At 44.3% G+C, this 15,006-nt stretch overlaps 1 protein-coding gene across 8 annotated transcripts in view; it reads right to left on the bottom strand.

Moving 5' to 3' along the window:
- Positions 1-8,787: 8,787 nt before the first annotated feature.
- SCN4A (sodium voltage-gated channel alpha subunit 4) overlaps positions 8,788-15,006 on the bottom strand; it is a 121,987-nt gene continuing 115,768 nt past the window's right edge. For 7 of the 8 annotated variants that reach the window (XM_053266425.1, XM_053266429.1, XM_053266427.1 and 4 more), the window contains one exon: positions 8,788-13,701. In XM_053266425.1, coding sequence (XP_053122400.1) covers positions 12,437-13,701 — 1,265 coding nt within the window. In that variant the 3' untranslated portion in view covers positions 8,788-12,436. The remainder of the gene's footprint in view (positions 13,702-15,006) is intronic. The other variant, XR_008310555.1, reaches the window with a different exon arrangement.

Below are 15,006 nucleotides of genomic sequence, written 5' to 3'. Positions count from 1 at the left end.
CCCACTTAAGCGGTCCAGAAGGATAGCATGGTCAATGGTATTGAAAGCCACTGAGCGATCAAGAAGAACCAAGGGAGGTGTGCTTCTTCCCAAATCAAGGTTACGATACAGGACATCCAGCAGGGAGACCAATGCTGTTCCAGTGCTGTACTGCGGCTTAAAACTTGACTGGCAAGGATCCAGGAAATCAGCTTCCTCCAGGACTCTCATCAAGTGAGCACAAACTTTCATATGTAGCTACTACTTGTAGCAAGTAGGCCAGCTCCAGTCACCACAGTGCCTGAGCTAATGTGATGAGCCATTGGGCCCCACCCCATCTGCACAGGCCATGCAGTAATGCCCCCAGCAACCTGATCTCTCACTCCCTCTCCGCTCTCACAGTGCACAGAGCATGCTGCACGCCAGTTCCCCATCTGGCTTTCCACCCAACTTCCTCTCAGCCCCCACACCATGTGGTGTGCCATGCGTCAGTTCCCCACATCTCCCAGCCTGATCTTTTCCAACCCCACTGATTTCCCCTCCCTCAGTCTCCACCCACCCACCCACCCACCCAATTGCCTGATAACTGCCCAACTCCTCTTTATTTGGCAGTGGTGGTAAGTATTCACAGCAGCTCCTTCTCTTCATCCCACCCTTGAAAAGGCAGAGGGTGGAGAACAGAGCAGCAGAAAGTGATTTAAAGACATTTCCTGCTGCCCCACGCTCCCCTCTGCTTTTTCAAAAGCAGGGTGGGAGGACTGAGTGTGTGTGGTGGGTTGGGTGAGCTGCTGCTTCTGCCAGTCCACCACCTGAGGTGGCCACTTCACCCCGGGGCATAACTATAATTGAACAAGGGTGAGGGGACACATGTCCCTGGGCCGCTGAGGCAGGAGGCCCCACTGTCTGGCTGACGGCTTGGGCTTGGGCTTCACTCTCCCAGGCATGCTGCTGGCTCTTGGTTGGAGGACTCATCTCAGCTTCAAAGCTAGGAGAGGCCCGCCAGATGCTTTCTAGAAGTCCACAAAAAGGACATGAAGACAACAGCTCATCCCTATTGTTTGTACCCAGCATCGGTATCCAGAGGTATACTGCTCCTGAACACGGAGGCTCTATTAGGTATCATCATGGCTTCTAGCCGTTGATAGATCCATTCGCCACAAATTTGTCTAATCCTGACATCACTGTAAGGTAAAGTGTGCTGTTGAGTTGGTGTCAGCTCCTGGCGATCACAGAGCCCCGTGGTTGTCTTTGGTGGAATACAGGAGGGTTTGACCATTGCCATCTCCCACACAATATAAGATGATGCCCTTCTTCCCGATATAGGTGTTTCCCATAGTCTGGGAAACACCATCAGGGATTTGAACCGGCAAGCTCTGGCTTGCTAGTCAAGTCATTTCCCTGCTGCACCATTAGGTAGACTGTGGCAATTAATTGCATAATTTTAAAAGGTCCCGATTTCCTTTTTCAGTGTTTCCACATCAGTTGCATTTCAGTGGGAGTTTAATCATCATAACCAGAACTGTACACAATATGCGGCACAAAATCTACACAACAGCAAAGGTGGGGGCGGGGCGGGGAGGCAGTCTTTATTCTTTCAGCATGCTACCCTGGCTCAGTTTCTATGGCTGTTTGGAGAGGCAAGTTTGTCCCTGGATCTGGATTATGTAAGAGTCAATTTGTCCTTGGCAAGGTAGGTCCCACCCATAAAATGCTAATCAGAGCCACCTGCCACAGGGTCGATTTGACACATACACACCACACGCAGATGGGTCCTTTCATCAGCCATTCCTATTCATCACATAATCAGGTTTCACACTAGCATCTTTGGGCCAGCAAACAGGCATGGCGTCAGATCAAATATGGATCTCTCCCTCTTGTGCCACTGCCTGGAACTGATGATCCTCCAGGACAAGGCCTGTTCATTTGGAATTAATGTTCTACAGGGACAAGCTGTTCCCATAAGTGAAGAAAACAGACCATCCTGGACATATTTGCAAAAGGGCCTGGCAGGGGGAGAATAAGGACGTGTCTGAATGTATATTTCAAGAGCCTTCAAATGGCTTTTCAAAAGAGCGGTATTATACCTAGGGGTGTGCATTTTGGAATTTTCTTGTTTCGATTTGTATCTGAATTGTAACACCGCCGTTTTGTTTTGTACCCAAATTTTCTGAATCCGAATCAGCCCTGTTTTGTTTTGTAGCCGAATTTTCCAAATCTGAATCCGAATCAATTTGGATTTTTTAAAAGGGTCCCAGGGCAAAAAGAGTGGGTGGTGGTGGTAGTGTCCAAAGGGTGGAAGCTAGCAGCCAAATTTCAAAGGAATTAGGCAAAGGGCTGATTTTTTGTGAATTTTTAAAGTTTACACATCTTTAAGAATTTTCCCATAGGGAATAATGGAGATTCCAGCAAATGTATAGCAATAGCACTTACATTTATATACCACTCTATAGCTGGAAGCTCTCTAAGCAGTTTACAATGATTTCGCATATTGCCCCCAACATTTCTGGGTACTCATTTTACCGACCTCGGAAGGCTGAGTCAACCTTGAGCCCCTTGGTCAGGATCGATCTTGCAACCTTCTGGTTACAGGGCAGCAGTTTTACCACTGCATCGCCAGGGGCTCTTATAAGATATAGCTTCTCGTATAGCTTCAAATCAAGGAGAAAGGGATGACCCAGAGCGGAGTGTGGTGGGTTGTAGTGCCCAATGGGGGCAAGGAAACTTCCAGAATTATTTCAAAGAAATTGGGCAAAGGGCTGATCTTTTGTGATTTGATGAAGTTTACGTGTCTAAGATTTTTCCCATAGGGAATAATGGAGGTTTAGGTTTCAGCAGCCCCATAATTCCACTTGGGGGGCACTGGGGCTGCCCAGAGCGCGGGGTTGTGTAGTGCACATAGGGTGCCAACCACCCCCATACCCACAAGCCCGTGGGGTACTGGGTTTTGTTGTTTCCGAGGTGTTCATTGTAGATTCTCTGGTAGCATATGAGATTTTCAGTGAAAAACAAGAATCCACTCTCATATGCTACCAGAAAATCTACACTCAGAACACCACGGAATCAACAGGACCCAGCACCCCATGGGTTAGCAATCCTTCCCCTGGCCAATGTGGGGTCTGTAAAGAGTGGCAAGAAGCAAAAGAGCCAATGCGGAACAAGGAGGGAATTGTCAGCAGGTCAGCCCATGAATTAGGTCACCGATAAGAAGGCTGGAAGGGTGGGAAATTCAAAGAAATGTCAAACACAAAATGGAGACTGACTCAGAGATCACCACAAAAATGGAGGTCTGAAACACCAAAACGTTTTGTAGCCGAAACAGGGACGTTTTGTTTTGTATACAAAACTTTTGGATCTAGAAAATGGGTGTTTTGTTTTATCTACAAAACACCCGAAACAGGCTGTTTTGGGTACAAAACGTTTTGTATCTGAAACGTTTCGCACATCCCTAATTATACCCACTGTTGTACACTCTCTTCTTTAATCTTCAACACATAGCACAGAGCTGTACATTATATTAAGGTCATCAATGAGCAACTACATTGAACATAGCACATTTACTAATCCCTTAGTCTCTGTCTGTGCTGCTACTTCCTATTTCTGATGCCACTTCCTGTCTGTCCTGCACAGACTGCTGGGATCTGTAAAACTACAGGAAACTCTATAAGCATCTCTACCTTTTTAGATTAAACAAACATAAAGGCTATTACATTTTTAAAAAAATCTTTTAAAACTAAACACATCTTCCTAACATGCTGCCAAAACCTACCTAACCATATCATTAAAGACCTGAAGGGTCTTTTAACTAGAGATGTGCATAAAACAATTTTTTTGATTCATTTCAAATTCAAATCAAATTCTGAATATTCAGTTTGAATTCAAATCAGATTCAAATATGGAATCAAATATGGAATTCCAGAAACTCAATTGAATTTGAATCAATTCAACCCTGTTTTGGCACTTTTTTTTAATGAATCAGTGGGCCTGAACAGTTTTTAAAAGGCTGGCTTTTGGATTTCAAGAATTCAATTTGCATTTGAATCAGATTGCCCTTTTAACGGGCTATTCAATTTGAATCAAATCACTTGAATCACCCAGATTCAAATTGATTTGCACATCCCTACTTTTAACTACCTGTCCCTACTTTTAACTACTTCTCTTGAGTAGGTTCTATATCGGACATTTCAGATTCATTGACTGTTCTGCTGTCACTGTTCTCAGAGCATTCCTCAGTGTCCTGCATCTCAGGAGTATGCAAATCTGAGTTAGTAGAGACTAACTCATCACATTTTGGTTGAGATGGAATTTTTCCTCAGATGTTTGACATTCTAATCAAAACGCTACCATCTTGTGTGTTGACAAGCTCAAAGGAAGAATCTGATTTGCTCTGAAGAACTGCAGCTTGCTTACCTGTAACTGGAGTTCTTCTGGTGGTCATCTGTCCAGTCAAACAGATGGGCTTCACGCCTGCATGAAGAAGGCTCCGGAACACTCACAAGCTGATCTTTCTTTCTGCCTCTAGATAGGTAGCTAGGCCCCTCCCCCTATACACCTTAGTCACGTGCTCTACAATCTCCTCCTCAGTTGTAGAGTCTGCCGACCAAGGCTCTGCAGAGGGGCAGGCTGGGCAGGTGTGTGACTGGACAGATGACCACCAGAAGAACTCCAGTTACAGGTAAGCAACCTGCAGTTCTTCTAAGTGGTCTCTGTCCATCACACAGATGGATGCATAGCAAGCTCCAGAACCATGGAGGAGGGGCAGAGCCCGAGACAAGGAAGGACTTCTCCAATCTACTCAGCCAGAAGCTCTGATCTCAGGAAACAAGGTCTGGTTAAACAAACAAATCTCTCTCTTGTACTCTTTGTAATTATTATTATTATTTTACACAGTCAGACAGGTGTTATTGACTGGTTTGTTTTATCCAGACATCGAGTCCTTCCCAAGGTTATTATTATTATTTTTTATTTTTTATATCCCACTCTTTCTCCAAGGAGCCCAGAGCAGTGTACTACATACTTGAGTTTCTCTTTCACAACAACCTTGTGAAGTAGGTTGGGCTGAGAGGGAAGTGACTGGCCCAGAGTCACCCAGCTAGCATCATGGCTGAATGGGGATTTGAACTCAGGTCTCCCTGGTCCTAGTCCAGCACTCTAACCACTACACCACACTCTTTGTTTAAAAATACAGGAACCAACAATAAATGGAGTAAAATAAACATCAAACTGTATGCAGCAGAGAACTATATCATTGAAACTCAGCTTGCAAGACAGATTTCCCAAAGGCAGCGTCTTGGCGAGTCCTCACATCCAAGGTGTAACGTTTGATAAAAGATGATGGAGAGGACCATGTAGTCGCCTGGCAGTTTGAAGCCAGGGAGAGTCCCCTGGCAAAGGCTGTAGAAGTGGAGACCGCCCTAGTCAAATGTGCCTTAATAGTTACAAGAGGAGGCACTCCCGACAACTGGTATGCCAGTTTAATCACTCGTACAATCCACGCCGAAATGGATTGCGAGGAGGCTCTCCGGCCCTTATGGGGCTGACCGTAAGTAACAAATAAGGCCTTAGTGGTCCTGAAGGACGCTGTGCAGTCCACACAGAAAGCCAATGCTTGAATGTCCAGGGCATGCCAAGTATGTTCCATCGACGTAGAGGGGTCTGGAAAGAAAACAGGTAAGGTAATGGGCTGGGACCTATGGAAGGTTGAAACTACTCTGGGCAGAAAGGAAACATCCACCCTCAACACAACTTTTTCTTTTTGAAACAACAGGTACAGCGGGGGTCACAACGCAAAGCCCGTAACTCTCCCACCCTCTGTGCCAACATAATAGCCATAATAGTGTCAAAAGGCGGAGATCACAAGTTGCCATGGGTTCGAATGGTTTGCCCATGAGAGCTGAAAGGACTCTCACTAAGTCCCATGTAGGGCCTACTGCTGGAAAGTCTGGGTACAGATACGCCAAACCTTTTAAAAATAGTTTAACTTTCCTTAACGCAAATAGGGACGGGCTATGGTCATCTGAGCCATGGAAGGTCAAGATCACCGCCACAGGGTTACGACGGTCAGCAGCATTTTCATTAACTGGTGGTACAGTATGCTGAACTGGAACTGGAGGCACTTGGGACTCTGTCCCAGTAGAAGGCGGAGCTGGCAGGCACTGCCTCCTCACCCGGTTCTGTTCCTCCTTAGTGGAGAGGTATTGCTGGCGTTGGTATAGTGGGGACCTACCCCTTGAACAGGCACGGAATCTATGCCTTCGTGGGCATAGCGAGCGAGATCTGGAGCTATAGCCCCTGCTTGGGGATCTTGAGCACTCTCGATAATGTCTCTCATTATAGTGGTGGTCATAATAACGAGCCTCATCATCACTCAGGTCACTTTCCTCAGTGAGATACAATCTGTAATATTTTACAGACTGATAAGGGTAGCAAGGTCGTTTCCTAGGAGTATAGGGATACATGTAGCGACCTTCCCTGGAATCTCCAGACTCAGCATAGCCTTCAGAGACATAGGAACATAGGAAGCTGCCATAAACTGAGTCAGACCATTGGTCTATCTAGCTCAGTATTGTCTTCACAGACTGGCAGCGGCTTCTCCAAGGTTGCAGGCAGGAATCTCTCTCAGTCCTATCTTGGAGAAGCCAGGGAGGGAACTTGAAACCTTCTGCTCTTAAGCTCTTCCCAGAGCGGCTTCATCCCCTGAGGGGAATATCTTGCAGTGCTCACACATCAAGTCTCCCATTCATATGCATATCGCAGATCTCCTCGATCATAGTCTGCCGACCTTTCATCTGACAAATAACCCCCCTGCTGCGAGTGGAGGGGGAAAGACTCCTGTACTTGAGGCTGGCTAGCCAGAGCCTCGGAAGCAGGCTCACGCTGCAGGACCGATGAGCAAGGATGTTCACGATGCCGTTTCCCCTGGCCATTCTTAGAGCGCGTATTGCTCCATTCTGACCCCACCAGCTTCATGGGCATGTTCATAGGATCATAGGAAGCTGCCATATACTAAGTCAGACCATTGGTCTATCTAGCTCAGTATTGTCTACACAGACTGGCAGCAGCTTCTCCAAGGTTGCAGGCAGGAATCTCTCTCAGCCCTCTCTTGGAGAAGCCAGGGAGGGAACTTGAAACGTTCTGCTTTCCCAGAGTGGCTGCATCCCCTAAGGGGAATATCTTACAGTGCTCACACTTCTAGTCTCCCTTTCGTATGCAACCAGGGTGGATCCTGCTTAGCTTAAGGGGACAAGTCATGCCTGCTACTACAAGACCAGCTCTCTTCCCATGTTCGAGCACTCCAGAGAAGCCTGAGCGCTGTGCACCTGCCCCGCTGTGATATCGACCGATCCCTCGGCTGCCGAATTCAGCCCTGCTACTGCCTTTAGTTTCGAGGCTGAGTGAGAGTACACTTCCTTTTTCTTATGCTTTTTACGAGCTTCTGAAGACAGCCGTGGTTCAGCCGACATAGGGAGGGTCGAATAAGTCAAGCCCTCACTGAGCGGCTCTGAAAGGTCGGGCAGTGTTTCAGCAGCCTGTTTCGATCCCATCACAGTTGCAGGTACAGTGGAGGCAGAGGGAGTCCCCAGAGGAGTCCCAGGCCCTCCTAGTGGTATAACAACCACCTCGGCAATTGTCTCTTTTTTCGATCCATTTGGCACTGGCTGACTGCCAGGCTGAGCCATAACATTTTCAGACACAGGGCTCTCTGCCAGAGATGTAGATGCAGACGAGAAGCTCCGCTATGTCTCACTTGCTTCGGAAATTTTTGACAGTGTGAGCAGGACGTAGCGGAGTGCACCTAGACAGATGAGGCACAAACTATGTCCATCTGAGAATGGAAAAGCTGTCCTGCACTCCAAACAACGCTTAAAAGCGACTTTACTGGCCATAAACCAGAAATAGTCACAGGGACGTATCCCTCAGTAGGGCAGGGAGGGGAACTAAAATAGTAACGCAAATTAAAAGGAATAAACGCAAAATGAGAAGGAAAGAAATATATTTAGAAGGAGGCCAGAAAGAATAAACACCAAAATTAATAAGAGGTATAGTAAATACTAGTCATTGAATTCCTGATAGAACAGCTTGTGAAATGTCTAGAGATTATTCTTCCTCCGTTGATGAAAAAGAACTGAGGAGATTGTAGAGCACGTGACTAAGGTGTATAGGGGGAGGGCCCTAGCTACCTATCTAGAGGCAGAAAGAAAGATCAGCTTGTGAGTGTTCCGGAGCCTTCTTCATGCAGCCATTAAGCCCATCTGTGTGATGGACAGAGACCTCTTAGAAGAACAACAGTGTACATTTCTATATGTTGGCTGAGGTGTCACCTGCAATTTTGTTAACAATTTACACCAGATCTCCAACTTCAAAACTATGGCCCTTAGCCCTACAGGTGACATCAACATAGTGTTTCATCTTGTGTAGGTACTGTTGATGCTGGTTCCTCACATGTGAATGATGCCAGAATTACTCCATCCAAGAATTACTGAATTTCAAAACAATCTTTAAAAAATCAATAGCATGACCAATTTACTTGAAATCAAATATACAGAGTCCTGCCATCCTTCACTACCGGTGCATCAAATTTCAGAGCTCTCTGCCCAGGCATCACCACACTCTGAATTTTTTTCCTATTTTCCCCATATATTTTTTGGGTTTAAAAGGTGTCTTTGCACACTGCTATTGCAAAATGAAGTAAACAAGAGGGAAATCATTTTGAATTAGTGTGGGTGCAGATGCAAAGTTATTTTTTGCTGCAATTCTCTGATGTTAGTGTGATTTTGGCCTAACCTTAAAAACAAAAAATTCAGAACAAAATGAGCCAGGGCAGAGCCCTACAATTTATTTTCAGTTACAGGATTCTGACCAGAACATGCAAATTAATAAAGAAGGGTACATTTACTTTTATCTTTCCCGATAAAGGCTTAGTTTCAGCAAGGGGACTACATCATGTGCTCTCAGGCCATACTTGGGGATCCATATTTAGGGGGAAAGAAATTTCATATCAGAGGGGCAGGGGCATGTCTTTAGGGCAGATTTAAACCCCAGCACTTCTGTTCTGGTAAACGAAACACTAAGAGGCAGCAGGCAGAGGTAGTGAAAAGAACACTAGTAGCAAAGCAAGCATGTAGTTCTGAATAGAACAATTGTTCATTGACAGAGTTTATTTTAAGAAATGTACAAAGAAAACATTGCACTAGATTATGCAACAGAATCTATTTGAAGTGGAGTTCTATTTCCACAGCTCTTCACATGTAAACACAATTGGAAACCCTATCTCAAGTAACACATTTGCTGGATGGCCACCTGCCCCAGGAGATGGTAAAATCAAGGTGTTCCAATCGACAACCAGAAAACCCGGCCTTTGCCAGTTGAGAAGAGAAGCATCCCCCAAGATAAAGAGCTGGCTAACATCCCAGCAAAACACTCAGGTTCTGCAGTGTACCATCCAGAATAAGGTGCTCTCAGATGGGGTGGGGTGGGGGCTCTTTGGTTTGTCAGAAAATGCCTTTAACTGCCAGATAGTTGAACTGAACTGGAACAATGAGGCAAGTATCCCATTAACAGCCCTTGCTCTTTTCCCTAAAGAAACGAGAAAACAGAATAAGGCAAGCCCACCTTTGGGGTGCAGACATTTTCAAGTGCGTTTGCTTATCTGGAATTTGTTTGCAAAAATCCAAACTGGTAGTCTTCCCATATGAGTGTTTTTGAAGCCTTTTCCAGATCATGGATATTGTTGGGTTTGAGGATTTGGGAAAATTAAGACTTGAAGCATAGCTCATCGTGGTTTAGTCCCTTCTACCCTTTTCCTAGTTTCAGAGCCTGGGATCTGCCCAAGGATGAACCAAGAGAGAAGACAAAGGACAGGCACCTTGAGCCAGAGAATGCAGGGTGTGTGCAGAAACCGTTTTTGAAAAGATAAATCTCCAGTAGAGTGTACACAAACCAGCTGTGTGTGGGGTGTGTGGGTGAGGAGGCCACATTCATCAAAGGGGTAGTACATGGATAATTACAGAGGGAAATCCTATAAAGTGTCCATATGCTTGTGCACTAGATTTGGGGTGTATACAAATATACGTATAAACAAGAATTGATGCAGGCTGGGTTTTTTTTGTTTTTGTCATAGGGTAAGCTAGGTTTTCCCCCAACTTTGCTTCTCAAATGACCTAAGAGATGGCCTCCATATCCAACAGTGATTTCCTGTTCTGCTTCCCCCTTCTGAAGGCATCTTATTAAAATTTGATGGGGTGGGGGACGGGTAGGGGATAGGGAAATATCTGCCCCTGTCTTGTTTAACATCCCATGTGGGTACATGGTTTTTAAAAAATCTGGCTCCAGGATGACTGAAGGCACAAGTTGATGAGAACATCTCCCTTCACAAGTGTAACTGAAATGAATGGGAGTTTCACAAGCATACTTTGCTTTTGTGCATATCCCATTCCCTTCAACTGGAAACATTCCTATTGGAATATATCCAGATGGCAGGCTTCCACCTCTCAGGTTCTGCAGTATACCATGCCACCATGGGAAATGTTCCGGGACAGAGGCAAATACCTCTTTCCCTGAGACACACACACACACACCCTTCTCACTGTGGATGGGAACCAACCATGTGGACTCCAGGCTGTTATGCCAGTCCCTGATCAGCATATGAAGGTGGGGGACCTACAGTGGGAGAGGAAAAATACCTCGCATTTCTGGACTGTAGTGATCAGCATACAGCACACCTGTTATTCTAAATTAGAGCTGTGCAGCTGTGCTTTAAAGAGAAAAACAGCAACATAGCAATACAGAAAATGCATACATACATTCCTAGGTGTTCTGGGGTGTTGAGAAAAGCTTCAATGCTGACAGTAAACCCTGAGAACAGATCAGCACATTTTGCTTCCCCCCACTATTTTAAGCAACTTTTATAGTGTACATTGTTAAGACTTCATTGCACTTTAAACCATTTCTAACAACAATCTCCAAAACCCTTTCAAAAACCCCAAGGGGAATAGCAGAATCCAGTTTTTAAGACATTGTGGATCTGGTTTACAAAAAAAGTGTCCCATTATTTCAATTTCCATATTTCCCTTTTCAGCTCACCTCACCTTTGCATGCTGGGAAAAATCCTAAGCCAAAAGTGCACCAGTCAGTTATCATGATACACACACATACCCACACATGTACTACTGCTACTATTACAAATATTTATATATCACTTTTCAGAAAAGGTTCTCAAGGCGGTTTACACAGAAAAACAAACAATAAATAAGATGGTTCCCTGTCCCCAAAGGGCTCACAATCTGAAAAGAAACATAAGGTAAACACCAGCAACAACCACTGGAGGGATACTGAGCTGGGGTTGGATAGGGAAAGGTGCTCTCCCCCTGCTACATATAAGAGAATCACCACTTTAAAAGATGCCTTTTTGCTCAGCAGAGACTATCCATTCGAGCTAGCAAGGACTATCCAGTCGCTAATGTCTGAGAACCAGTACAGACAGCAATTTTCACTGCCAGTATCTTTAAGGCACATATGAAAAAGCAGAAAGAAAGAGGCTGAGGACATACATTTTCACAATATTTCAGCATTTCAGAGTGTGTGTAATAGTCACCAATGATTAAGCTCAGGGCTGCATTTCCATGATCATGTCCCCATAAACACAGAATTTGGCTCTGAGCACAGAATTCAGCATCTTTAAGACCTCAGCTTTAGTTAAAAAACAAGCAAGTTTCTAGTCCTTTATGTGGCGACCATAAGGCTTGAAAATGTATAGGCAATGTCTGCTGAAATTTCAGAAGTTTTGTGTGTGCATGCATGTATGTTGAGCAGGATTTCCGGTGATACAGAGGCAAGACTTCAGTGCTCTAGGAAGCTCTCTGTTCCTCCCATGACTAGCAGAATAAATTATGTAAAATAATGCAGCCACAGGAAAATTTGTATAATTGATGCAAACCACAGTGCTCTTTCGGTACAGGTTCTTTTTTAGCAGAGGATATAACAGCTATGGTTAAGCTCCTCAAAACAGGCCTGTTAATTCCATGTGTGCAGCTTGAACTGGATTGCAACAAAATTATGAAGACTTGCATCTCTGGCCATTTGTTTCACTTCCCACTTCTTCTTCTAACACCTCTTAAAAACTCTAGTAGGGAAGAATTAACATCGGAACTGGCCCTGGAACATATTACATTATCTAATATTCTTTTTCTTTTCACTAGTAATAAAGATGATTCACATTTACCTCTTAAGAGAAAAAAAAAATCTTTGCACATTGTGATGAATTTGAATATTTAGAATCCAGAGAAGGCTCTTCTTACAAAGTTAAGTTGTCGAGCTGAGTAGCTGAAATCTGGTACAAGAATGGTCAGATAACATGATTTGCTCATTTTGATGTAAAATATGAAGAGCCCTTATGAGACAGATGCAAGACAAGTCTTTTAGAGTGAAGTGGCAATCCATTGTTGGCCAAAAGTGCTCTACATTATACAAATGACTCTTTTGCGCCATATTTGGAAGCTTTCCACTCTTTCGTTCCACCAGAACTGTCTTCCGTTGTTTCACCAGGATCAAGATCCTCTTCTTTTGTTTCACTGGGATCATCCACAGTATCTGGACTGGTGACTGGCTCGAGATCCAGGGGTGGGGATGTTCCAGATGACATTTCAATTTCTTCCTGTGTGCCCGAAGGCCCATACATTGTGCTCATTTTGTCTGCAATCAGCCCTTCTTTCTCTGGAGCTCCTATCAGTGTGTCTTCATCTTGGCTGTGTCGGTACATGTATGAGGCCTGCTTTACTGATCGCTTTAATAGGTATCGCCTGAATGCCCGTTGGATTTTGATGGCACACACTTCCTCATGCTTCCTTTTCAGTGTTGTGGTAATGGGTTCATAGGACACTTTTGAGGGATTGGCAGCCATAAATTTCTCTTCCATGGACTCCTTCAGGGCATCCATTTCCCCAGACTCTCCCAACACTTCTTTGGTAAGTGCAAAGAGGATGTCCAAGCAATGGATCTTATCCCCAGGAACCATGGGCAAGTCCAAAGTGATCAACTTGATCTTGTTGGGTTTAGCAATTCGCAAGGGTTCTTGCAAGGTGTCTGCAAATTCAGAGAGTATGCAGTAATCAATAAACTGAGTGGCATCTGGGTCAAATTTCTCCCATGTCTCATAGAACATTTCAAAGTCATCTTCACATAGTGGCTCACTACTCTCTTCTGTGGCTACATTGAAGTTCTCCAGAATAATTGCAATGTACATGTTGACCACAATCAAGAAAGAGATGACTATGTAGCTGCAGAAAAAGCAGATGCCCATGGAAGGGTTACCACAATCACCCTTCACTTCACTGCCAGGGTTCTCCAGCTCAGGATTACAGTCTGGAGGACCACTGTTCAGGATGGGGTTCAATAAGCCATCCCAACCAGCTGAAGTGGTGATCTGGAAAAGGCAGATGATGCTATTGCCGAAAGTCTCGAAGTTGAAGATGTCATCAACACCAGATTCCTTTTTCACATAAGCAAAGTTGGACATCCCAAAAATGGAATAGATGAACATGACCAGAAAGAGCAGGAGGCCAATGTTGAAGAGGGCCGGCAAGGACATCATCAAGGCAAAGAGGAGTGTCCGGATGCCCTTGGCTCCCCGGATCAGACGCAGAACACGCCCAATTCTGGCCAGACGGACAACCCTGAAGAGAGTGGGTGACACAAAATATTCCTCAATGAGGTCCGAAAGGACGCTTCCTGAAAGATAATTAAGAAGGTGTTAAATTTGCCAGGACTTCTTATCCATCAAAGTGATGCATCTTTTAAAAACTGTGATTAATTGTTGATTTTATTTCCATCAATGTTTTACAAAATTTAACCGATATATATACAAAATTATTAGTAATAGTCTAATAACAGGAAATATGGATTGTTCATATTTATTAATGACTTGCCAAAATTAATTATAATACTACTACTCTTATAATAAAATGATGATGATGATGATGATGATGGCAATGATGATAATGATGCAATATTCTTAGGGAGTAGCCCTCCATTGGAAACAACAGAAAGCATTATTTGCTGCTGCCCAGAAGCATTTCTTAGACATTCTGCAGCAGCCATATCACTATACCATCACTATATCTGTCAGTGGAGAACTGCTCATCATGTAAGCCACTATTTATTCATTATGATTTGTTTGTTTATTGGGATATATATACTGCTTTTCAGGCCAACTCCTAAAGCGGTTTACATAAAAGCATAGAGGGGTAGCCATACAAAAAACAACCTATTTACATCTTTATATGGTATGCTCTTTTGGCTTTGCATCTTCTCTGCTTCTTTATATGCTCATCCTTCATGTTATTTTTAAAACCTTAGTATTCTTAAAAAAATTTAAAAATACCACCTGGAGAAGCCGCTGCCAGTCTGTGTAGACAATACTGAGCGAGATGGACCAATGGTCTGACTCAGTATATGGCACCTTCCTATGTTCCTATGTTCTTTAGAGGACAGCTGGTCTTGTGGTAGCAAGCATGACTTGTCCCCATAGCTAAGCAAGGTCTGCCCTGGTTGTATATGAATGGGAGACTAGAAGTATGAGCACTGTAAGATATTCCCCTCAGGGGATGAAGCCACTCTGGGAAGAGCAGAAGGTTTCAAGTTCCCTCCCTGGCAGCATTTCCAAGATAGGGCTGAGAGAGATTCCTGCCTGCAACCTTGGAGAAGCCACTGCCAGTCTGTGAAGACAATACTGAGCTAGATAGACCAATGGTCTGACTCAGTATATGGCAGTTTCCTGTGTTCCTACCTGTAAAACTGCTCCAGGGTTTCTGAGGGAGGTGTGTGGTTCAGAAGTGGTAGCCAATTGGAACCATCTTCTGCTACATTTTCCCCATTGAAATTGAAACATGGTGAAAAACTATACACACAAAAAGAGATTTTTCAGAACTCATATGGAAAGGAAGGGAAAGTAGTTTTGGACGTGGTGAGGGCGCTTCTAAGTTGTCCCCACTACTCTATAATGTTAAGTTTGTCTTCACTCCTCTGTTCTCAGTT

Source organism: Hemicordylus capensis, chromosome 6 (assembly GCF_027244095.1).
Source record: "Hemicordylus capensis ecotype Gifberg chromosome 6, rHemCap1.1.pri, whole genome shotgun sequence".
In the NCBI taxonomy this organism is placed as follows: Eukaryota; Metazoa; Chordata; class Lepidosauria; order Squamata; family Cordylidae; genus Hemicordylus; species Hemicordylus capensis.
Note: the sequence above shows the minus strand (reverse complement) of the source record. Positions and strands in the feature narration are given on the sequence as shown.